Below are 24,083 nucleotides of genomic sequence, written 5' to 3' on the forward strand. Positions count from 1 at the left end.
ATGAATATTCTACCAACCAATACGAATGCATTTTAAAACTTGTAACACATTCTAGGTTGTGTCCCAACGCTTTCAAGTTATGTTATCTCACAGAGCTCTTCTTTCATTTCGTGGCCCATGTCGTCGGTTTGTAACTCAATTCAGTGGACGACTAGATGGATCCACAGACGGAGAGGCTCCTTCAAGACAACACTTCGAGGAAGTCAAGCACGATTCTGAGAAATTATTCAACTTGGAACAGTTTCTGGTTTCGGGTGGTAATGAACATGGGTTTCTGATAAATCAGTCTCACGTCATGGGACCGGTGTTACTTTTACCTTACATGGGATTTCTTCATTGGAGGTGTAATGATGTTCAATCAGCTTCTTCTGATTCTTTATTTCTTCTTTCTCGTGTATATCCCAAAGTAAGTGTTGGGGGGGGGGGGGGGGGCAGTGTTTTTTATATTATTTTCAAATGAAACGATTTTTATTGCTCGATCTCATCAGAAATTTTAAGGGTCAAATTCGCTGATGAACGTTCTTGTGCTACTTCGGGTAATTTATAAATTCTTGTGTAAATGAATCACGAATTAAAATGATCTCTTTTCAGATAGACTTTCTTCTAATTGGTTGTGGAGAAGTTATACAACTACCATCACCAGAATTTCGGACAGCTGCCAAAGAACATAAAATAGGTCTTCAAATTGAATCAACTATGCAAGCAATTCAGACTTATGGGGCGTTACTTGAAGAAAATCGTAACTTTGCAGCCCTTTTAATCCCAGCTGCCAATAAATCTCTGTCTGACGACGAGAGAGTTCAACTACAGAGACGTAAAATGAACATGAAATCTTTAGTGTCTAGTTGAATTTTTGAATCTAATTTCGTTACCCTCTTGAAGTTAAGTTTGTCATTGTGGCTTGTTAACTTGCCAATAATCGAGTGTTTTGATTTATCAAAGCCATTCGGAACACACAAAACATTTTGGCATAATATGTCAATTGTCAATTACTGAGCCGTGAACCCTCTACATGGCAGACATTCTATTTACCGGGCACAAATTGTGCATTTGAGATTTGCTCTTGAGTTTCCATTGTGCTTTTACTTTTATAATGTTATGATTTTATGAAGTAATGATATGTTTTATAACTTCGTGATATTTAAACTGTAAATCTGCGTAAATATGTTGTTTACACCAAAGGCTCATTGTTTGCAGTTCGTGTTTCCTTTTTGTGTTGTATTATTGGTGACGAAAATCGCATTCAATTTGTTTACATCAATTATTCCTCTTGATAATAACTTTCTCTGAATGATACGTTCGGTTTCATAAACCATATTATATATAATCAAACATCAACGTTCGTAGGTACAGGTCGAGTGAGTTTTTTGCAAATGTATACAAACCCCAACTTTCAAGAGGACTCGTTCTTCAACAAGTACTGCAATGAACCTCCAACCTGGTTCGAATTCATGCTCGATGGAACAGGAATCAAGCTTCGGACTCACTTAGAAAACAATTATGAACCATCAGCTTCATGTCTGATATCCTCATTCATTGACAAAGCTTCCACCCATATAAGCAACACAGAAGGGGCAGTCAGGCAGTATTCAAACACCCTCTGGAATCTAGCCACAGAAACTGCATCCTTTGTTGGGTGGAAACATGAAATACTGGAGGAGATTCCCACTCCCATTAGGCAAAAGCTATTATCGTACCTAGTCAAAGTCACAGTACCAGCAGAAGTGAGAGCACAAGACATTTCTCAGCTTAACTTGGCAGCAATTCCTAAACAAGGTCTCACTGCTCTATTTTTATACCATCGCTGGATTTGCAGTGCTTTTGTCCATCTCCATTTTTACGCTAAACAATGTAAACAAGATTTTGAGATGCCAGGATTTGTGCCAAATGTCAATTCCCTCCAATTGATTGAGCCAGAACTCTCACATTCAATGGAGTTTTTACAGAAAGTTGCTCAGAATCCTACTGATTTAATCATGCCTCAGGTATTTGCTTTCAACAAATTACCCAGAAGTAAGGAGGTAGTCATCCCTGCTAACGTTGTTGCTGCACAAGCCCATTTCGACTTAGGTGAACTGTTCTTTTACTACAGTACTTATACAGAAGCATACACGCACTTCAAAGAGGCTACCAATCTGTACGATCAAAGTAACGCTGAGTTCTTCTCCTTCTCTCACAAAAAAGTGCTCAGCTATTTGGTTGGTCTCCAATTCCTAACCGGTGCAGCAGACATCTTAGAACACAAATCTCTAGCTTCCAAACTGGAGCTCACCAAAGCCAGTAACTATGATGGATGTGTAGAAATACTCCTGAAAGATAATTACATGAGAGAACTAAGTCTGTGCCACAGAAAGACTTTTGTGAGAGAGGTTCATGAATCCTGTCCTGATCGTGGTCTACACAAACAAGCTTACCTGTGTAACATCATGTTGGAGGTGATCATGGGTAAGGGAACATGTCAGCTATTCTGGGATATGTTAAAGGGAGACAAGGATCTGGTTTTGGACTTTGTGATCTCTGCTACTGTTATCTATTTGGAAAATGTTGTTTCTCAGTCGGCCAAAGATAATCTCAAGATGTTTTTCTTGTCTGTCATCTCTAAGAGATACATGAAGAATAGAGTGATTGACATTGTGAACAGAATTGGTGGTCAATTGGACATAAAGGTTCCCAAAAGTAGCACTCCATTACAGATAGAAAAGACAAAAATGCTTCGTTACAGGAACGGAGAACTTGCTGAGTGTTATGATAAGTTATCGTCAAGCTCAAGCTTCTCAGTCATCAAGGACACAATTTCCAGAATCTGCCAGCTGCAACCTAACTTCCATGTTCAGACATTTTGTGACAGGATTTTAAAAGATGTTAGAAAGGTTGGATTATTTTTGCCTCTAGTTGATGCTCTTGCTTGTCCCCGACCTTTGGCTCATATTCTCAGTTACAAGCTGGCTCATCTGTATCACTACAAGTCGTATGATAAAGCTTTGAAACTACTGAGGGATATCAAAGAATATCTCAAGACAGCTCAGTATGCCGCTTTTAAGCGGGGCCACAACTCGAGGCCTCTAGACAAACTTGAAGTTATATTGAGTGCTTTTGTTCTCAATCATCAAGCATTTGTATCTCACCACAGAATAAAACCATCCGAAGAATTTTTGGAGAATGTAGAGTTGCTGAATGTCGCCCACCACTCCAATGCTGGATCTCAAGCTGTTACCCTCGAAACAAGTATTGCGTCTGCAGTGCTGTTGAATCTCGACAAACAGCCGACAATCCTCGAGATTAATGATGGCTTTGACTTCATTGCTGGTCAACTGTGGAGCTACATCCAGAACAGTGACTTTGACCTTACAACATTATTCAAATTCTTGTTGCCCATGCATCAAGCTAAGCCACCAGAGGGCTCTATGACTAGGTCAATGCTTCTTGAGTTTTGTTATCAGATAACGGATGAGATGACACTAGAACTATTGATTGCTATTATCGTCAAACTGTTTAATGATAGTGAGAAACCGGAATGGCACAACTTTAATTGTGAAATCATTACCAGAGGATGGCCCAAACTTTCTAAAGAGGTCAAGTATTTTACAATTATATACATTATACAATACAAATAGCACCGTATCCATATCTTTGTTAAGAATTTCTATTTCCTAAAACAAGTTTGCCTTTAAATAGAAATTTTGATTTGATCTATTCTGAATAATAGATGTTTTCTAACGCACCTAAAAGCACTCAATATTCAATAACACTTTCCTCTCTTTGCAGGCTGACATGAGTGCTTGCCTGTCAACTCTAACCAGACTACTGGACCACGCCCTCTCCGTGCATCCCCACAATCTGAAGCTACTGACACTCAACGCAAACTGTAAAATGTACCTGGGAGATAATGAGAGTACAGTCAGACAACTCTTATCTTGTGGAGCCCTTCTCTCTGGTGAGAACTGTGCACTGTCACATGTTACTGCCACATGTTACTGCCACATGTTACTGTCACATGTTACTGTCACATGTTACTGTCGCATGTTACTGTCACATGTTACTGTCACATGGTACTGTCACATGTTACTGTCACATGTTACTGTCACATGTTACTGTCACATGGTACTGTCACATGTTACTGTCACATGTTACTGTCACATGTTACTGTCACATGTTACTGTCACATGTTACTGTCACATGTTACTGTCACATGTTACTGTCACATGTTACTGTCACATGTGACAGTAACATGTGACAGTAACATGTGACAGTAACATGTGACAGTAACATGTGACAGTACCATGTGACAGTAACATTTGACATAACATGTTACTGTCACATGTTACTGTCACATGTTACTGTCACATGTTATTGTCACATGTTACTGTCACATGTTACTGTCATATGATTTGTCTACTGTCACATGTTACTGTCACATGATTTGTCTACTGTCACATGTTATTGTCACATGATTTGTCTACTGTCACATGCTTACATATTTTTCAAAAATTACTGACCATTTTGCTGTATTTTAAAAGTATTTAATGGTTGCAGGTTTTAGCTCGATATCTTGAAATCTTCACAATATTTATTTTTCTGCTGAATTTATGCATTTCTATTGTTCGTCAAGTCTATAATGTCTTAACTCTTCAGACGGGTTCACCAACCTCGCGATCTTAGACAGATGGCTGGAAGCCAGTTTTTACAATCTTGTCAAAGCTTGTATGAATATAAACGCCCATATTGAGGTAAGATAATAGTATACAAAAAACCTATTATATAATATTTATTATATATGATATGCTATATTCTATTCAATAAGCAACAAAATGATTAAGCTTAACGATTCACTTGCGTAATCTAATTATTCATTTAGCACAGTTTATCAGAAGGGATCCTACTGCCTGTCGTGATATCATGGATCGCTTAGGTTCCACCAGGATCTGGTAGTCCTCATAATTCTGCGGCCTCTATGTATCGTCATCTCGTACAACTCTTTAAGAATCTTAGGGATTTGGCATGTGAAAATTTGCAGCCTTCCAGACATTGATTGGGTTAACGAGGTGTCGTACGTCACCTCAAGATCGGGTGACAGGGGGCTGACCAGGCCAGAACCCAATTGATTGGGTCTGAGGTCACGTGATTATGAGCCTGAGGTCACGTGACTATGACGTCACCAGACCTTGTTCTCCGTTTCCCGCTCATTGGACCAGGTGAGCTTGCATGCTTGTGAATGTGGGTGTAAGTACAGCTGTACTGTAGTTTATACCTAATTAACCCCTATAGAAACCGAAAATTTATTTTCTGGCAGAAAGCTAGAAATTTACCAAAATATCGACATTGTTATAAATTTATTTTGATGACAATTCCTGACCTAAAATTGCACGAGAAATCGATTAAACTTGGTTTCAGGACTCAACAATGCTTCTTTATGCCTTAAAATCCATGTTTTATCGATACAATCAACATTATGATCCCGTTGATTAATTAGTAACAGGTACCTAACAAATACGCAGAAACAACCATCACACCTACATTGCATTCCTAACGGGTCGATTTCGAGTGACCAATAATCGTCGTGATGATACGTCATGTGTTCCTGATCATCATCAGCAATCAAGACTTCAAGAGACAGGAGCGGCGGTAGCTTTAAATCAATGGTTTACGTTATTTTTGTGAATTCGACCCCTGTTGAAACAGTTATCTCACTTTGTAACTGCATATGTATCGAGGACAGCTTTACAAATAAGAGTATCAGTAAATAAAATTGCCACAAGTGTTTCTTTCACTCACTTTCGATAAGACACATTGGAAATTCTTACTTCCATAAGATTCGGAATTTTTTTAAACGCCGAAGTTTATCGGAATTTTATAAAATTTAATCACACTTATCAACCTTTGAACGGTTAATCGAACACAATAATTTTCAAGCTTGTCAACGCTGAAAATTACATTTGAACTACATGCAAAACAACATGAGCCCCCCCTCCTCCCTTGTACATTATAACAATGTGGGTGTGTACAGTGTAGTGTATTTTGTACTTCACAGACAGTCGATTGTCTACATTAAACTACCTTACACCCCGACATACTTCACATCATTATTCCTATTTAATATTTATAACCGCTGCATACCAAGTATTTCATGTTCATTTCATGTATTCGTAACATTATCACGAATTTTGACATAAATATAATATTGTAACTACACTGAACAGTTATCTTTGCCTAAAAAGAGCAGTTCCCCGTCCTTTTTACAGATTCATCATAACAATATTACGACGCATAAATATATTAACTGTCCGGAAATTACTTAAATATAGAATGGGAGTGAGTATTACAAACCTCGGATCAGTTAACGAGTAATAAAAGTTTCCAAGGACCGTGAATCAGTAGAATAAGCATCAGTAGAATAAGCATTTTTAGTCATTGGTCATGCAACTTGAACGTGAGTAATTATAGAAAGTGTTTTATTTACATAGTACCTAGATATAAATGATAAAAACTCAAAATTGGTTAGACAACTTTGCATGTAGTTAAAATGTAATTTTCAGCGTTGACAAGCTTGAAAATTATTGTGTTCGATTAACCGTTCAAAGGTTGATAAGTGTGATTAAATTTTATAAAATTCCGATAAACTTCGGCGTTTAAAAAAATTCCGAATCTTATGGAAGTAAGAATTTCCAATGTGTCTTATCGAAAGTGAGTGAAAGAAACACTTGTGGCAATTTTATTTACTGATACTCTTATTTGTAAAGCTGTCCTCGATACATATGCAGTTACAAAGTGAGATAACTGTTTCAACAGGGGTCGAATTCACAAAGATAACCTAATAACGTAAACCATTGATTTAAAGCTACCGCCGCTCCTGTCTCTTGATTGCTGATGATGATCAGGAACACATGACGTATCATCACGAAGATTATTGGTCACTCGAAATCGACCCGTTAGGAATGCAATGTAGGTGTGATGGTTGTTTCTGCGTATTTGTTAGGTACCTGTTACTAATTAATCAACGGGATCATAATGTTGATTGTATCGATAAAACATGGATTTTAAGGCATAAAGAAGCATTGTTGAGTCCTGAAACCAAGTTTAATCGATTTCTCGTGCAATTTTAGGTCAGGAATTGTCATCAAAATAAATTTATAACAATGTCGATATTTTGGTAAATTTCTAGCTTTCTGCCAGAAAATAAATTTTCGGTTTCTATAGGGGTTAATTAGGTATAAACTACAGTACAGCTGTACTTACACCCACATTCACAAGCATGCAAGCTCACCTGGTCCAATGAGCGGGAAACGGAGAACAAGGTCTGGTGACGTCATAGTCACGTGACCTCAGGCTCATAATCACGTGACCTCAGACCCAATCAATTGGGTTCTGGCCTGGTCAGCCCCCTGTCACCCGATCTTGAGGTGACGTACGACACCTCGTTAACCCAATCAATGTCTGGAAGGCTGCAAATTTTCACATGCCAAATCCCTAAGATTCTTAAAGAGTTGTACGAGATGACGATACATAGAGGCCGCAGAATTATGAGGACTACCAGATCCTGGTGGAACCTAAGCGATCTGTGATATCACGACAGGCCCTACATATTGAGGTAAGATAATAGTATACAAAAAACCTATTATATAATATTTATTATATATGATATGCTATATTCTATTCAATAAGCAACAAAATGATTAAGCTTAACGATTCACTTGCGTAATCTAATTATTCATTTAGCACAGTTTATCAGAAGGGATCCTACTGCAAAAAAATGTCCAACCTGTCCAAAATTGTATTTAATTATCGTGCAATTCTGCTACTGCTTCTGCAGGTAGCTCTGCTGTGTTGTATGAAGACCCCGCCAGACTATGGCACCAGTTTTCAAGCTCTCAAACGAACTACTGACCACGACAGTCTCCACGTGTACTACCCCCTCTTCTGGGATGTAAATCTGCTGGAGTGCGCTATTGCACAACATCACAAACGAAATGAGACTCGTGAGTACTGAGTACTTGAGTAGGACTAAGAGTCGATCAATTTATTGATCGAAAATTGAAATTAAATGATAAGTATTAGAGTTTGAGCAGCACTAAATTGTCCCATTTTAACTTTGTTTATCATTTCAGTGTTACGAGACTTCGTTATCGGGCTGATGGGACAACCTGAAATCAATGAGAATAATCCACTCATTCTGTTGAAACGGACAACTGAGGCTAAAAAATGCGTTTTCTTAAGAACTCTATTTTTTAAGTTTTTTGCAAAATAAATTGATAAATGGTTTTCAGACTTTGAGCAATCAATCAGAGATTGAGCACTATTCAATGAAATAACTAGTCGTACTCGTTTATCTTAATATATTATAAAGTTTGTGAAAATATTTATTGTATTCAGGTCGAGAAATATATTTCAGAATAGATCTCTTAATTGACCATCAATAATAAAAGGGCAAAATGGTTGACGCTCAGAGATTGACTTGATACTCAATTAAGGACCCTCAATTATGCACCACAATGAATTATATTAACACTGTATGTATACAGACCAGATATTGCTAAATTTTCTAGCTCCGATGAAACTGTTTTTATTCGTTGTTAAATTGTAGCAAACACTTATATTTCTTGAAAGAAGTTATAATAACATGACGTCATTATTATGACATGTTTTTGTTCTTGCAATTTAAAAAAGTTAGTATACTTTATATACCTGTTCTGTCTTTATTGCTTTATGGCTTTAACATTCGAAATAATAAATATAAATTTGATCTGTGCATCATTTAATCTTAGTAAACATACTTCATACATTATAGTTGGCCTTCTCAAAATGATAATCTTGATTATAAAATTTGTTATCCTCACAGAGTATTTTTTCAGGATGAGGTTAACTTCAGAAAAAGAGGAAAGTGATCTCCAGAAGTAAGCAATGGATGAAAATGTGGTAGAGAGTCAACAATTTGATGACTGTAAAGATGGGAGATCACAGGACTCAAACAATGATTCTTCGGCCGCTATAACTATTCAGAACTCCAACAGGCATTTCTGTAAAACCAATAGTTCTCAAGTTTTAACCGTGGGTTATGAATGCAAACATACTTCACTTGTTGCACCATCAGATGGTTTAATTCCAGAAATTGACAGTATAGGACTCGGAGATGATAACAGTCATGTTTCACGCCAAGATATTCAGTCTTTATTCTCTGACAACAGACTTACTGATGTTGAACGGTCTACAGAGTTCGATATTACTTCAAATAAACCTGAGGATGAGCCACTAATAGGACGTAACATTGCTAACAAAAACGAATCAAACTTTGTCCCTGTTAATCTTATAGTCTCTGTCGTTCCTGAATTGTTCAATGAGAGATTTCCAAAGTTGGATGAACGATATGACGAAAAGTATAACTGCAAGTGGTGCACTCAATCGAAATCTGTGACAAGAAATCAAATTAATAGGTTCACTTATTCTCACATCGAGCATCTCCTAAACCATTACATGGAAAAGCATAAAGAAATTCACATCAAGGATTATCAAATCCAGTGTCAGGATTGCTCTGCTTACTTTTACCATAAAACGAAATTGGAAAAGCATTTGGTTGATGGTTTATGTATCAAAAATTTTAAACGGCCTCAGTTAACAAGGCTTCCTCAAAACATAACAATGAAGTCATGTGAATATTGTGAAATTGTATTTGTTTCCGAAAAAAGATTTAAGAAGCATCTGCTTAAAAATATTGAAGGTTGTATCTTTGAGGATATTGAGCACCCTATGGAATTAGGCAAATTCGATTACATGAAGTGCAAATACTGTGAGGAAAAGTTTTTGTTTGAAAACGACTTTCTCAAACACATCAAACCCGGAAGTGGACTCACTAGTTCCCCCTTCAAGTGCAAAGGAGTATCTCTACAAATATTGGATTGTTCAGTTTGTTCCAAACAGTATGTGAAACATCATACTTTCTTGAAGCACATCCACCTAGATCACACAGTTGAGGAATTTAACTTGAAATGTGAAAGATGTGATAGATATTTCCGCCTCGAAGAAGAGCTTGAGGAGCACAAAGTAAGCAACTCGGGATATCCATTTTGTGTCGATTTAAATTCTTGTCGCACCATTCCGAGAACACTGCCTGATGTGCCCTTTTTAAATATAAAAGGAAAACGATGTCCTGTATGCAAACGCAACTTTAAAGCAGGGCGAATTAAGCTCTTAAATCACCTGAAGAAACGCCATCCCAACTACAATCTTTCTAATTTGACATGTCCGGAATGTCACGAATCTTGCATCACTCTTGAAGAATTCGAAGATCACATGACTAAATGGAAATGTCCTTTTTGTGAAAAAATATTTTCGATGAAACGTATGTTTATAAAACACTGCAGGATCAAGCATTGGGGGAAACATGTTTGTGATATTTGCAATAAAACATCTAAAAATAAGTGGTCTTTAATAACCCACCAGCGAGTTCACCAATTTTCACTGAAGATCTGTCCGTTTTGCGATAAAACATGTAAAGGTGAAAAGAATGTTTACATGCATGTGAAAAATATACATGCATACCAGGATATTGATCTTCTGAAAGAAAAATATACCTGTGACCTCTGTGCTGAAGGAGACACATCATCCTTTATAGATCAAGTCAGACTAAATAGACACATAGAAACTGTCCATAAAAAGGCACAAGAAACTGAGTGTGACATATGTCACAGAAAGTTTTCCCAGAAAGCAACAATGATGAGGCATCGCCGCATTCACCTTGACATAAAACCATTCAAGTGTGGAATATGTGAGTTGACTTTCACTCAAAAAACGGGAATGAGAGCCCATGAAGTCAGGCACTACAACAAAGACGGGACTTTGAAATCTGCTGAGGAGATAAAATCGCAGGTTGAGATCATCAAACTCCAACGCGAAAAACAAAGTGATCCCAAGAATTGTGATAAAGAAATAAGTCATTCAAGTAAAAGGAAGTCTAAAACTTTGAAAAAACACACGAAGACAGAAAAGATTGTCTGTGATCTATGCTTTTGTAACTTTGTGTCCAGGGATAAGTACGATTCTCATTCGTGTGAGGGCCCTTCTGATAAGGCTGATAAATCTCAAGGACATTCTGATGTTGATGAACAGGACGAAGTGGCTTACTACAACTTCAATTGTGCCATTTGTGAAAAAGAATTTGTGTCCTGGTCTCGATTACAAACACATAGGTGTCGAAGAAATGTTAAATTTTAGCAATTTCATGCATTCAAATTTACGTAATACAATAATCAATATACATCCATCTGTTTGGTAGTATAAATTATTATATATTATAGTATTTATTTAATAATATTGATAACATTGTTTTAACCCTTTAATAGCAAGTTGCCTATAGGAATTGCTGGTTTCATTTGCTCCTTCGCCTAACACATCCATGTACAGTTGTGCCTTGCACAGGACCTGAAATCTATATTTAATTGTTTAGGCACGTGCACCGTACTCTTATGTAATTCTAATTTTTAAATTATATTAAGGGGGCAGGGGGGGGTCTTCATGGAAATTTTCTCAAAATCGACTTTTTAGTTGTTTCTGATAGATGGGAGTGATATCTATCAGATGCTTTTAATCCGATAGAAAAATATTGCTCCTAGCAGAAATTATCGCCGGTCGAAGGTCAGCGCTTGTGTGTAATTGTATTGCGCGAGCGATTTTTGATCGCGTGCCCTGAAAATCGAGTCTAAAAATCTATCTCCTCCTACATTTTGTAAGCAATCACCCTCAAACTTTCAGGATATGTTCTAGGGATCATTTAGAAGAGATTGTCCGGGCAAAATTTTGAGATAGGCCTTTAAACATTTTTTATTCGATTTTGAAAATCTTGGACCTCGAAAAATCGTCAAAAAACCAGGTCCAAGATTTTCAAAATCGAATAAAAAATGTTTAAAGGCCTATCTCAAAATTTTGCCCGGACAATCTCTTCTAAATGATCCCTAGAACATATCCTGAAAGTTTGAGGGTGATTGCTCAAAAAATGTAGGAGAAGATAGATTTTTAGACTCGATTTTCAGGGCACGCGATCAAAAATCGCTCGCGCAATACAATTACACACAAGCGCTGACCTTTTACCGGCGATAATTTCGGCTAGGAACAATATTTTTCTATCGGATTAAAAGCATCTGATAGATATCACTCCCCTCTATCAGAAACAACTAAAAAGTCGATTTTGAGAAAATTTCCATGAAGACCCCCCCCTGCCCCCTTAAATGATTAGTATGTTTGAATGTATACTATTTGCAAGCTATGAATTGATATTTAAATATTTATTTTTTTCTGATATTGAACTTTTGTTGACAGGATGATTATAAATAAACAGTTACAATAATTTTCATCACATTTAATCATTTAATTTTAATCACATCTTACCACAAACTTTTCAGTATTATGTCGAATTTTAATCTTGGGTGGGCCAAAAGTCAGTACTTATACGTTGGGTCTTATACCTCCGCCGTGTTTTATATTTGAGAGTTGTTGCTTTGCAGATGGCATACTGTACATACTTGTTCGAGGATTCTGTCGCCAAAATTTGAAAATTCGAATATTATAGACCACGCCCATTCAATATTAAAACACCTATATTGTTATCTCTGAACATGCTGGACGCCTAAGTTTTTCAGAGACAGTAGATTATTAAATGTTGCATCTGATCTGAAAAAATGATGTGAAACGGATTAGGAATGACAAAATTATCAAGCATTTTGTGTACCTTGTTAGCAAAATTGATGGGTGGTTATGTGACACTGTGACAGAACACCTTAATTGGGCACCCTTAACAATTCCCATAATGTTTAATGGGGTGGTTAACGTGGTCACCTTATCACGTGATTAGGTAAGCCAGGCACCTGATCACACGTAATGAATAAACTCGTTATGCTTCGTATCTCGGTCATCTGAGAAGCTACAACTCTAATTTTTTCAGGACAAACGTAATTCGAATAGCCAAACACAATTCAATAAAATTTAGCTCGATCTGACTATCCAAACTATCAAATAAATGCGAAAATGAACCTTCATTTGAAAAAAATGAACACGAATATTTTTCAAGTTGACAAATTCCTCGAACCAGCTGCTGTAGTGGTACTAAATCATAATAGAATTTTTCAATCGGGCACCCAGTGACTGAGCTATAAAGGTTAACGTATGGGTACTGACTTTTGGCCCACCCTGTATTTTGTATGAAGTACAGCATCACAGTTTGAGCCAGAATTATTTATGATTTAACTATTATTTAATAAATATAACAAATATAACGAGGCCTGATTTTGTGCATAGTACAACATGAATTTATTTTGAATGCCATTTTGAGCTACATTTAAATAATATTCCAGTAGTATTCAGGTCGAGAAATTTATATCTCAGAATAGATCTCTTAATTGACCAATGATAATGAAAGGGCAAAATGGTTGACTCTCAGGATCAGAGGTTGACTTGATCCTCAATTATGCAACACGATGAATTATAACACTGTATGATACAAGGATACAAGGATACAAAAGCGTTAACTACTTTATTGAGTACACAATAGTTATAATTCTGAAATGATTTAAGTTAAACAATTATAATTATTTACAAATGTGTAGGGATAATTTAGAAATGTTATTATATAATACTAGTTTTTAAAATATAAATCCAGTTGGTATGGTTAAATTTTATTTTAATTTCCTATAGCATTATGCACTTGCCAGTATTTGAGTGGGCTCATATAATAGGCTATATATTGTTCGTTCACAAAGAGAATTGAATGGATTTTTTTTCAAACTTTCAGGGCGGTTTCTTTTCAAATATTTGAAGGAATTCGTTCTATGAATGGAGCATTATTACATGAAAGAATTACTTGTTCATCCTAATATATTATAAATTTTCATGTGCAATGATTTTGTATTCAGGTCGAGAAATATATATTTCAGAATAGATCTCTTAATTAACCATCGATAATAAAAGGGCGAAATGATTGACAGAGAGTTAGAGGTTGACTTGATCCTCAATTATGCAACACGATGACTTTAATTATATATTATTAACACTATGTATATTGTATAATACAGACCAGATATTGCTAAATTTTCGGCAGTATCCAAGTAGCCTAGAACATGTGTTCCCGAACAGGTGCTCCCGAAGTCCGAACAGGTGTTTTCGAACAGTGTTAGGTTAACCTTAACCCCAATCCTAACACACCTGTTTGGGAACAAATATCGGGCTACTTGGTTACTGCCAAATTTTCTAGCTCCGATGAAACTGTTTTTATTCGTTGTTAAATTGTAGTGAACACTTATTTTCCTGCAACAAGTTATAATAACATGTCATTATTACAACGTGTTTTTTTTTGCAATTTAAAAAAATCGGTTCAATTTATATCCCTGTTCTGTCTATATTACTTTATCTCTTTATGGCTTTAGCATTCCAAATTGAAAATATAAATATAACCATACAGTAGTTGGCCTCCTCAAAATGATAATCATGATGTACACAATTCGTTATCCTCACAGAGTATTTTTTCAGGATGAGTAATGAGTTTAACTTCAGGAAAGTGATCTCCAGAAGTAAGCAATGGATGAAAATGTGGCAAAGAGTCAACAATTTGATAACTGTAAAGATGGGAGATTACAGGACTCAAACAATGATTCTTCGGCCGCTATAACTATTCAGAACTCCAACAGGCATTTCTGTAAAACCAATAGTTCTCAAGTTTTAACCGTGGGTTATGAATGCAAACATACCTCACTTGTTGCACCATCAGATGGTTTAATTCCAGAAATTGACAGTATAGGCCTCGGAGATGATAACAGTCATGTTTCACGCCAAGATATTCAGTCTTTATTCTCTGACAACAGACTTACTGATGTTGAACGGTCTACAGAGTTCGGGATTACTTCAAGTAAACCTGAGGATGAACCTCTAATAGGACGTAACATTGCTAACGAAAACAAATCAAACTTTGTCCCTGTTAATCTTATAGCCTCCGTTGTTCCTGAATTGTTCAATGAGAGATTTCCAAAGTTGGATGAACGATATGACAAAAAGTTTAACTGCAAATGGTGTACTCAATCTGTGACAAGAAATCAAATTAATAGGTTCACTTATTCTCACATTGAGCGCCTGCTATACCATTACATGGAAAAGCATAAAGAAATTCACATCAAGGATTATCAAATCCAGTGTCAGGATTGCTCTGCTTACTTTTACCATGAAACGAAATTGGAAAAGCATTTGGTTGATGGATTATGTATGAAAAATTTTAAACTACCTGGGAACGTAATAAGGCTTCCTCAAAATATTACAATGAAGTCATGTGAATATTGTGAAATTGTATTTGTCTCCGAAAAAAGATTTAAGAAGCATATTCTTAAAAATATCGAGGGTTGTATCTTTGAGGATATTGAGCACCCTATGGAATTAGGCAAATTCGATTACATGAAGTGCAAATACTGTGATGAAATTTTTTTGTTTGAAGAAGACTTTCTCAAACACACCCAACCCGGAAGAAGACTCACTAGTTCCCCTGTCAACTTCAAGTGCAAAGGAGTATCTCTACAAATATTTGATTGTTCAGTTTGTTCTCAAAGTTATTTGAAACGTCTCACTTTCTTGAAGCACATCTACTTAGATCACACAGTTGAGGAATTTAACTTGAAATGTGAAAGATGTGATAGATATTTCCGCCTTGAAGAACAGCTTGAGGAGCACAAAGTAAGCAACTCAGGATATCCATTTTGTGTCGATTTAAATTCTTGTCGCACTATTCCGAGAACACTACCTGATCTGCCCTTTTTAAATATAGAAGGAAAACGATGTCCTGTATGCAAACGCAACTTTACAGCAGGGCGAATTCAGCTCTTAAATCACCTGAAGAAATGCCATCCCAACTACAATCTTTCTAATTTGACATGTCCAGAATGTCACGAATCTTGCATTACCCTTGATGAATTCGAAGATCACATGACTAAATGGAAATGTCCTTTTTGTGAAAACATATTTTCGATGAAACGTATGTTTATGGATCGCTGCAAGAAGAAGCATTGGATAAGGAATATTGATTGTGATATTTGCAATGCAGTTTTTGCAAGTAAATCTTCTTTAATGACCCACTGTAAGCAAGTTCACGAACGTTCACTGACGATCTGTCCGTTCTGTGATAAAACATTTGAAAGTGAAAGAAATGTTTACGGCCATGTGAAAAAGATGCATGCATACCAGGATCTTGATCTTCTGAAAGAAATATATACATGTGACCTCTGTGCTGCAGAAGACGCATCGTCCTTTACAGATTCAGTCAAACTAAATAGACACATAGAAACTGTCCATAAAAAGGCACAAGAAACTGAGTGTGACATATGTCACAGAACATTTACCCAGAAAGCAACAATGATGAGGCATCGCCGCATTCACCTTGACATAAAACCATTTAAGTGTGGAATATGTGAGTTGACTTTCACTCAAAAAACGGGAATGCGAGCCCATGAAGTCAGGCACTACAACAAAGATGGGACTTTGAAATCAGCTGAGGAGATAAAATCGCAGGTTGAGATTATCAAGCTCCAACGCGAAAAACAAAGTGATCCCAAGAATTGTGATAAAGAAATAAGTCATTCAAGTAAATGGAAGTCTAAAACTTTGAAAAAACATACCAAGACAGAAAATATAGTCTGTGATCTATGCTTTTGTAAATTTATGTCCAGGGATAAGTATGATTGTCATTCGTGTAAGGGCCCTTTTAACAAGGCTGATAAATCTCAAGGACATTCTGATGTTGATAAACAGGACGAAGTGGCTAACTACAACTACAATTGTGCTGTTTGTAACAAAGTATTTGTGTCTTCGTCTCGATTACAGACACATAGGTGTCGAAGAAATGTTAAATCTTAGCAATTTCAAACATTTATATCCATCCATCCATCCAGTCCTGCAGACACTAAACCTGAAAAGTGATATTTATATTGTATTGTGTAGGCACCATGGCCATGTAATTCTAATTTTTAAATTATTGTATTAACCAGTAATATTTTAGTATATTACTATTTGCAAGCTATGAATTGCTGTTTAAATATTAGTTTTTTACCTGATATTGAATTTTTGTAACAGCATGATAAATAATTTTAAATAAACCGTTTTCTATCATGTGGAGATATGATCTATGTTGCTGAACTTACATTAATTTCTTGAAATCATATTAAGTCTCATACTTTTTTATTATGTCCAATTTTTAATTATTTTGCATGAAGAACAACATCACAGTTTGATCCAGAGCTATTTGTGATAACTATCATAATTTAATAAATAAAGCAAATATAACGAGGTCCGATTTTGTGCATATTACAACATGAATTGATTTTGTATGCCATTTTGAACTACAATCAAATAATATTCTAGCAGTTGTTACTCATTTTTCGCTTGGTTTTAAGACTTTCAGGGTGGTTTCTTTACATAAAATTTAAAAATTCGATCTATGAATCGAGCAGTATTACATAAAATAACTAGTCGTACTTGTTCATCTTCATATATAGGGGGGGTGTCACGTCCGTCTATGTCCGCTTGTCTCATAGAATCCAAAAAGGACAGGACATAGGCGGACATAGGCGGACATAGACGGACATAGGCGGACATAGGCGGACATAGGCGGACATTAATGGACACTTAAATTGCTAAATAAATTGTTCAATTTTTGCTTTTATAGGGGGGATCATGTTTTTTGTCCGTTCGGTACCCTATATTTTCAAAACGGACAAAAAATAGAGCGGACAAAAACGGACAGAAACGGACAAAAATGGAAATAACATTTAGATGCTTCCTCCTCCTACTCTTCCTCCTCCTCTCCCTGGGTCTTCCTGATCTTCCTCAGTCCTCTTGCTCCTCCCCTCCTCAGTCCTCCTCCTACTCCTCCTCCTCGTCCTCAGTCCTCCTCATCAGTCCTCAACAGTCCTTCTCCTCCCCAGTCCTCCTCCTCCTCCTGAGTACTCCTCCAGGGTCCTCCTCTTCATCCTCCTCCTCTTCCTCCTCAGTCCTCCTCAGTCCTCCTCCTCATCCTTCTCCTCAGTCCTCCATCCTCCTCCTCAGTCCTCCCCCAGTCCCCCTCCTCCTCCTCCTATTCAGTCCTCCTCCTCCTCCTCCTCCTTCTCAGTCCTCCTCAGTCCTCCTCCTCCTCCTGAGTCCTCCTCCTCCTCCTCCTCTTCCCTCTCAGTCATCCTCCTCAGCCATCCTCCTCAGTCCTCCTCAGTCCTCCTCCTCAGTCCTCCTCCTCCTGGGTCCTCCTCCTCCTCTTCATCCTCCTCCTCTTCCTCCTCGGTCCTCAGTCCTCCTCCTCCTGGGTCCTCCTCCTCATCCTTCTCATCAGTCCTCCTCCTCCCCAGTCCTCTCCCAGTCCCCCTCCTTCTCCTCCTCCTATTCAGTCCTCCTCCTCAGTTCTCCTCAGTCCTCCTTCTCATTTCTCCTAAGTCCTCCTCCTGAGTCCTCCTCTTGAGTCCTCCTCCTCTTCCTTCTGAGTCCTCCTCCTCCTCCCTCTCAGTCATCCTCCTCAGTCATCCTCCTCAGCCATCCTCCCCAGCCATCCTCCTCAGCCATCCTCCTCAGTACTCCTCAGTCCTCCTCCTTCTCAGTCATCGTCAGTCCTCCTCCTCAGTCCTCCTCAGTCCTCCTCCTCCTCCTGGGTCCTCCTCCTCCTCCTCCTCCTGGGTCCTCCTGGGTCTTCCTGATCCCCCCAGTCCTCTTCCTCCTCCCCTCCTCAGTCCTCCTCCTACTCCTCCTCCTCGTCCTCATGCCTCCTCATCAGTCCTCAACAGTTCTCCTCCTCCCCAGTCCTCCTCCTCCTCCTGGGGCCTTTTCCTGGGTCCTCCTCCTGGGTCCTCCTCCTCCTGGGTCCTCCTCCTCCTGGGTCCTCCTCCTCCTCAGTCCTTCTCCTCCTCCTCCTCCTCAGTCCTCTTCCTCCTCTTCCTCCTCCTCCTCCCTCTCAGTCATCCTCCTCAGCCATCCTCCTCAGCCATCCTCCTCAGCCATCCTCCTCAGTCCTCCTCCTTCTTAGTCCTCCTCAGTCCTCCTCCTGAGTCCTCCTCCTCCTGGGTCCTCCTCCTCCTGGGTCCTCCTCCTCCTCTTCAGTCCTTCTCCTCCTCCTCCTCAGTCCTCTTCCTCCTCCTCCTCCCTCTCAGTCATCCTCCTCAGCCATCCTCCTCAGCCATCCTCCTCAGCCATCCTCCTCAGCCATCCTCCTTAGTCCTCCTCCTTCTTAGTCCTCCTCAGTCCTCCTCCTGAGTCCTCCTCCTCCTCAGTCATCCTCCTCAGTTCTCCTCCTCCTCCTAGGTCCTCCTTCTGGGTGCTCCTCCTAGGTCTTCCTGGTCCTTCTCCTCCCTCTCAGTCATCCTCCTCAGTCATCCTCCTCAGTCATCCTCCTCAGCCATCCTCCTCAGCCATCCTTCTCAGCCATCCTCCTCAGTACTCTTCAGTACTCTTCAGTACTCTTCAGTCCTCAAAATGTTTGTCCGCTAATGTCCACCAATGTCCGCTAATGTCCATCAATGTCCATCCAAGTCCGCCAATGTCCGTCCGGGTCCGCCAATGTCCGTCCGAGTCCGCCAATGTCCGTCCGAGTCCGCCAATGTCCGTCCGAGTCCGCCAATGTCCGTCCGTGTCCGCCTATGTCCCAAAAAACACGTCCGTTGTCTCATAGAATCCAAAAAGGACAGGACATAGGCGGACATAGACGGACATGACACCCCCCCCCCCCCCCCCTATATATCATAAATTTTCATGTGGAAATATTTGTATTCAATTTAAGTCGAGAAATACATCTCAGAATTGATATCTTAATTGACCATCGGTAATAAATACGCGCAATGATTGCAGATTGATGCTCAGAGGTTGACTTGATCCTAAATTAAGGACCCTCAATAAAGTACCACCCTAAATCATATCAACACTGTATGTATACAGACCAGATATAGATAGTGCTAAATTGTCTGGCTCGGATGAAACTGTTTTTATTTTATTTTTTAAATTGTAGCAAATTTTGTTTTTGAATTTGTATAATTTGTATGCCTGTCTTGTTTTTATTGCTTTATGGCTTTATCATTCGAAATAAAAAATAAAACTTGGTATGTGCGGTGTGCATCATTCTTATTGAAAATAAACATACAGCAATTTGCCTTCTCAAAATCTGGGATGTAATTGAAATGATAATCATGATATTGTGTTATATATTCATTATCCTCACAAGTATTTTTTCAGAATGAGTTCAACTTCAAGAAAGTAATATCCAGAAGTAAGCAATGGATGGAAATGTGGTTGAGGGTAAACAATTTGATGATTGTAAAGATGAGATATCAAAGGACTCAAACGGTGATTCCTCGGCCGCTATAGCTATTCAGAACTCCAACAGGCATTTCTGTAAAACCAATAGTTCTCAAATTTTAACCGTGGGTTATGAAAGCAAAGATACTTCACTTGTTGCACCATCAGATGGTTTAATTCCAGAAATTGACAGTATAGGAGATGATAACAGTCATGGTTCACGCCAAGATATTCAGTCTTTATTCTCTGACAACAGACTTACTGATGTTGGACGGTCTATAGAGTTCGATATTACTTCAAGTAAACCTGAGGATGAACCTCTAATAGGACGTAACATTGCTAACGAAAACAAATCAAACTTTGTTCCTGTTAATCTTATAGTCTCTGTCGTTCCTGAATTGTTCAATGAGAGATTTCCAAAGTTGGATGAACGATATGAGGAAAAATATATTTGCAAATGGTGCACTCAATCTGTGACAAGAAATCGAATTAATAAGTCGACCTATCATAACACTCATTATCTGATAAAGCATTATATGGAAAAGCATAAAGAAATTCACATCAAGGATTATCAAATTCAGTGTCAGGATTGCTCTGCTTACTTTTACCATGAAACGAAATTGGAAAAGCATTTGGTTGATGGATTATGTATCAAAAATTTTAAACGGCCTCAGTTAACAAGGCTTCCTCAAAACATAACAATGAAGTCATGTGAATATTGTGAAATTGTATTTGTCTCCGAAAAAAGATGTAAGAAGCATCTTCTTAAAAATATCGAGGGTTGTATCTTTGAGGATATTGAGCACCCTATGGAATTAGGCAAATTCGATTACATGAAGTGCAAGTATTGTGAGGAAAATTTTTTGTTTGAAAAAGACTTCCTCAATCACACCAAACCCGGAAAAAGCCTGACTAGTTCCCCCTTCAAGTGCAAAGGAGTATCTCTACAAATATTTGATTGTTCAGTTTGTTCTCAACGTTATTTGAAACATAGATCACTTTCTTGAAGCACATTCACTTAGATCACACAGTTGAGCAATTTAACTTGAAATGTGAAAGATGTGATAGATATTTCTGTCTTGAAGAAGAGCTTGAGGAGCACAAAGTAAACAACTTAGGATATCCATTTTGTATCGATTTAAATTCTTGTCGCACTATTCCGAGAACACTACCTGATGTGCCTTTTTCGAATATAAAGGTAAAACGATGTCCTGTATGCAAACGCATCTTCAGTACAGCAGGGCGAATTCAGCTCTTAAATCACCTCAAGAAATGCCATCCCAACTACAATCTTTCTAATTTGACATGTCCTGAATGTCATGAATCTTTCTTTTCCATTGATGAATTTGAAGATCACATGACTAAATGGAAATGCCCTTTTTGTGAAAACATATTTCCGATGAAACGTTGGTTTATAAAACACTGCAGGATGAAGCATTGGATAAGGACTATTGTTTGTGACATTTGCAATGCAGTATTTGCAAATAACTCGTCTTTGCAACAGCACTTGAAGCAACTTCACGAACGTTCACTGACAATCTGTCCTTTCTGCGATAAAACGTTTGAAAGTGAAAGAAATGTTTACGGCCATGTGAAAAAGATACATGCATACCAGGATCTCGATCCTCTGAGAGAAAAATATACATGTGACCTCTGTGCTGCTGGAAACACATCATCCTTTATAGATCAATTCAGACTAAATAGACACATAGAAACTGTCCATAAAAAGGCACAAGAAACTGAATGTGACATATGTCACAGAACATTTTCCCAGAAAGCAACAATGATGAGGCATCGCTGCATTCACCTTGACATAAAACCATTCAAGTGTGGAATATGTGAGTTGACTTTCACTCAAAAAACGGGAATGCGAGCCCATGAAGTCAGGCACTACAAAAAAGATGGGACTTTGAAATCAGCTGAGGAGATAAAAACGCAGGTTGATATTATCAAACTACAACGAGAAAAACAAAGTGATCCCAAGAATTGTGATAAAGAAATAAGTTGTTCAAGTAATAGGAAGTCTAAAACCTTTAGAAAACACGCCAACACAAAAAAGACTATCTGTGAGCTATGCTTTTGTAAATTTATGTCGAGAAACAAGTACGATTCTCATTCGTGTGAGGGCCCTTCTGATATGGCTGGTAAATCCCAAAAAAAATATGATGTTGATGAACGGGACAAAGTGGCTAACTACAATTTTAATTGTGCTGTTTGTGAAAAAGAATTTGTGTCTTTGTCTCGATTACAGACACATAGGTGTCGACGAAATGTTACATCTTAGCAATGTCATACATACATTCACATTTCACATAATCCTTACAGACGTGTAGGAATATTTTACAGGACCTGAAATATATATTTCATTGTGTAATGTCTAGATTAACTGTTTATACTTTGGTATTGGTAAGGAGCTTTTACATCAGCTCCATGCTGCTGCAAAAGCTGTTACTGGTAAATATTAAACATAAACATCTTGATGATGACCTGATAAATCTTCACTGGCTTGATGTAAAGAATAGGATTGTTTTCTTAAATATTACTCCTACAGGGGAGGCCAAAAGTCAGTACACTCATTTTTTCAAATATTTGATAACTTGAATAATCGGGTCGAGCTAAATAGTATTGGATTTTGTTTGGCCATTCAAATTACATTTGCCCTAAAAAAAGGGAGTTGTAGCTTCTCAGAGTCAGATGACCGAGATATGAATCATAACAAGTTTATTCATTACGTGTGATCAGGTGATTGGATTGACACTAGTTCCGAATTATGGGAATCGTGCAGAGAGCCAAATTAAGGTGTCGTAGCAAGCTATCACATAGTGATTAAGTAATTTTTGATGACCCAATTAATTTTGTTAACAAGATAAACAAATTGCTTGATAACTTCGTCATGTTTCACATCCGTTTCACGGCATCCTTTCATATCATATTCCTGATTTCTTGACATATAACAATATGTAATATGTTACAATAGAGTCTCTGGCACTGGTTAAGGTACATTTTACTGGCAACCACTGGTTTACTGGCTAACAACCACTGGTTGAACTTGAAGCATCAAATGTTGTTCAAACTGAAATCTCTTCATTTTGTTCCCTGCTCTTGCCGAAGGCAAAAAGATCGTAGGGAATAAGTAATCGGGTTTGGATATATTATGAGGTGGCCCCGACGGTCCTGCGAAGTGCGATGTCAACAAAAGTCTGCTCCTTCGCAATATAGACCACTCCCCTATAATTATGAGTATAGGAAGGGTCTGTTATGCTGCGCGCGACGCTCGGCATGTGTTAGTTAATTGCAGTATCCAACGCGAATTTCAATTGTCAAACGATGCCGTTCAAATTAAATTAGCCCAAAATTTGCGAGTGCAATGACAAATTACGATGAAAATATTGCAACTTTTGAACAACAAAATAATCCAATATCTAATTTCTATTAATCGATAAAATTAACGTTTCGTTACAAATATTAACGGTTTAAGCAGGGAAAATTAATCGTGCGTGGTGTAACCGTGGCGAAATTCTTGTTTATGAATGATTGTGGAATTAAAATAGTTGAATTCGCAAAAAAATGGATGACATTCTACTTTTATCTACCTTTAATCTACAAAACGTTGGCCCCCCGCCCCCCCCCCCCCCCCCCCCCTATGTGCACTCAACACTGCAAGTCAGTTGATGAGGTAGGTTACATGTTATTTCAGGTTCCGTAGCTAGCAGCTAACCTAGTTTACTGTGCACTAATAATCCTGTGGATAGGACTTCGATCTTATTCGGGTGTGTGCACTTCTTGACACGGACACTGCACAT

General features: G+C 38.0%; 2 protein-coding genes across 3 annotated transcripts in view; one reads left to right on the forward strand and one right to left on the reverse strand.

The window, feature by feature from the left end:
• LOC134811547 (E3 ubiquitin-protein ligase BRE1A-like) overlaps positions 1 to 24,083 on the reverse strand; it is an 84,198-nt gene that overhangs the window by 19,896 nt on the left and 40,219 nt on the right. The window lies entirely within an intron of this gene.
• On the forward strand, positions 1,347 to 8,678 carry LOC134826400 (integrator complex subunit 8-like). The gene is made up of 5 exons (XM_063838756.1): positions 1,347 to 3,572; positions 3,766 to 3,934; positions 4,633 to 4,727; positions 7,808 to 7,973; positions 8,103 to 8,678. The coding sequence occupies exons 1-5, from the start codon at positions 1,374 to 1,376 to the stop codon at positions 8,240 to 8,242; spliced, it is 2,769 nt and encodes a 922-aa protein (XP_063694826.1). The 5' UTR covers positions 1,347 to 1,373; the 3' UTR covers positions 8,243 to 8,678.

The sequence above is a fragment of the Bolinopsis microptera genome, chromosome 2 (assembly GCF_026151205.1).
Source record: "Bolinopsis microptera isolate Bmic1 chromosome 2, MBARI_Bmic_1.0, whole genome shotgun sequence".
NCBI lineage: Eukaryota > Metazoa > Ctenophora > Tentaculata > Lobata > Bolinopsidae > Bolinopsis > Bolinopsis microptera.

Bases quoted from the DNA above. Each gene is read 5' to 3' on its own strand.
- LOC134826400 (XM_063838756.1), top strand. From the start codon at position 1,374: ATGTATACAAACCCCAACTTTCAAGAGGACTCGTTCTTCAACAAGTAC. The intron at 3,935-4,632 runs GTGAGAACTGTG...TTAACTCTTCAG, and splicing joins TTGTGGAGCCCTTCTCTCTG to ACGGGTTCACCAACCTCGCG. The intron at 7,974-8,102 runs GTGAGTACTGAG...TTATCATTTCAG, and splicing joins TCACAAACGAAATGAGACTC to TGTTACGAGACTTCGTTATC.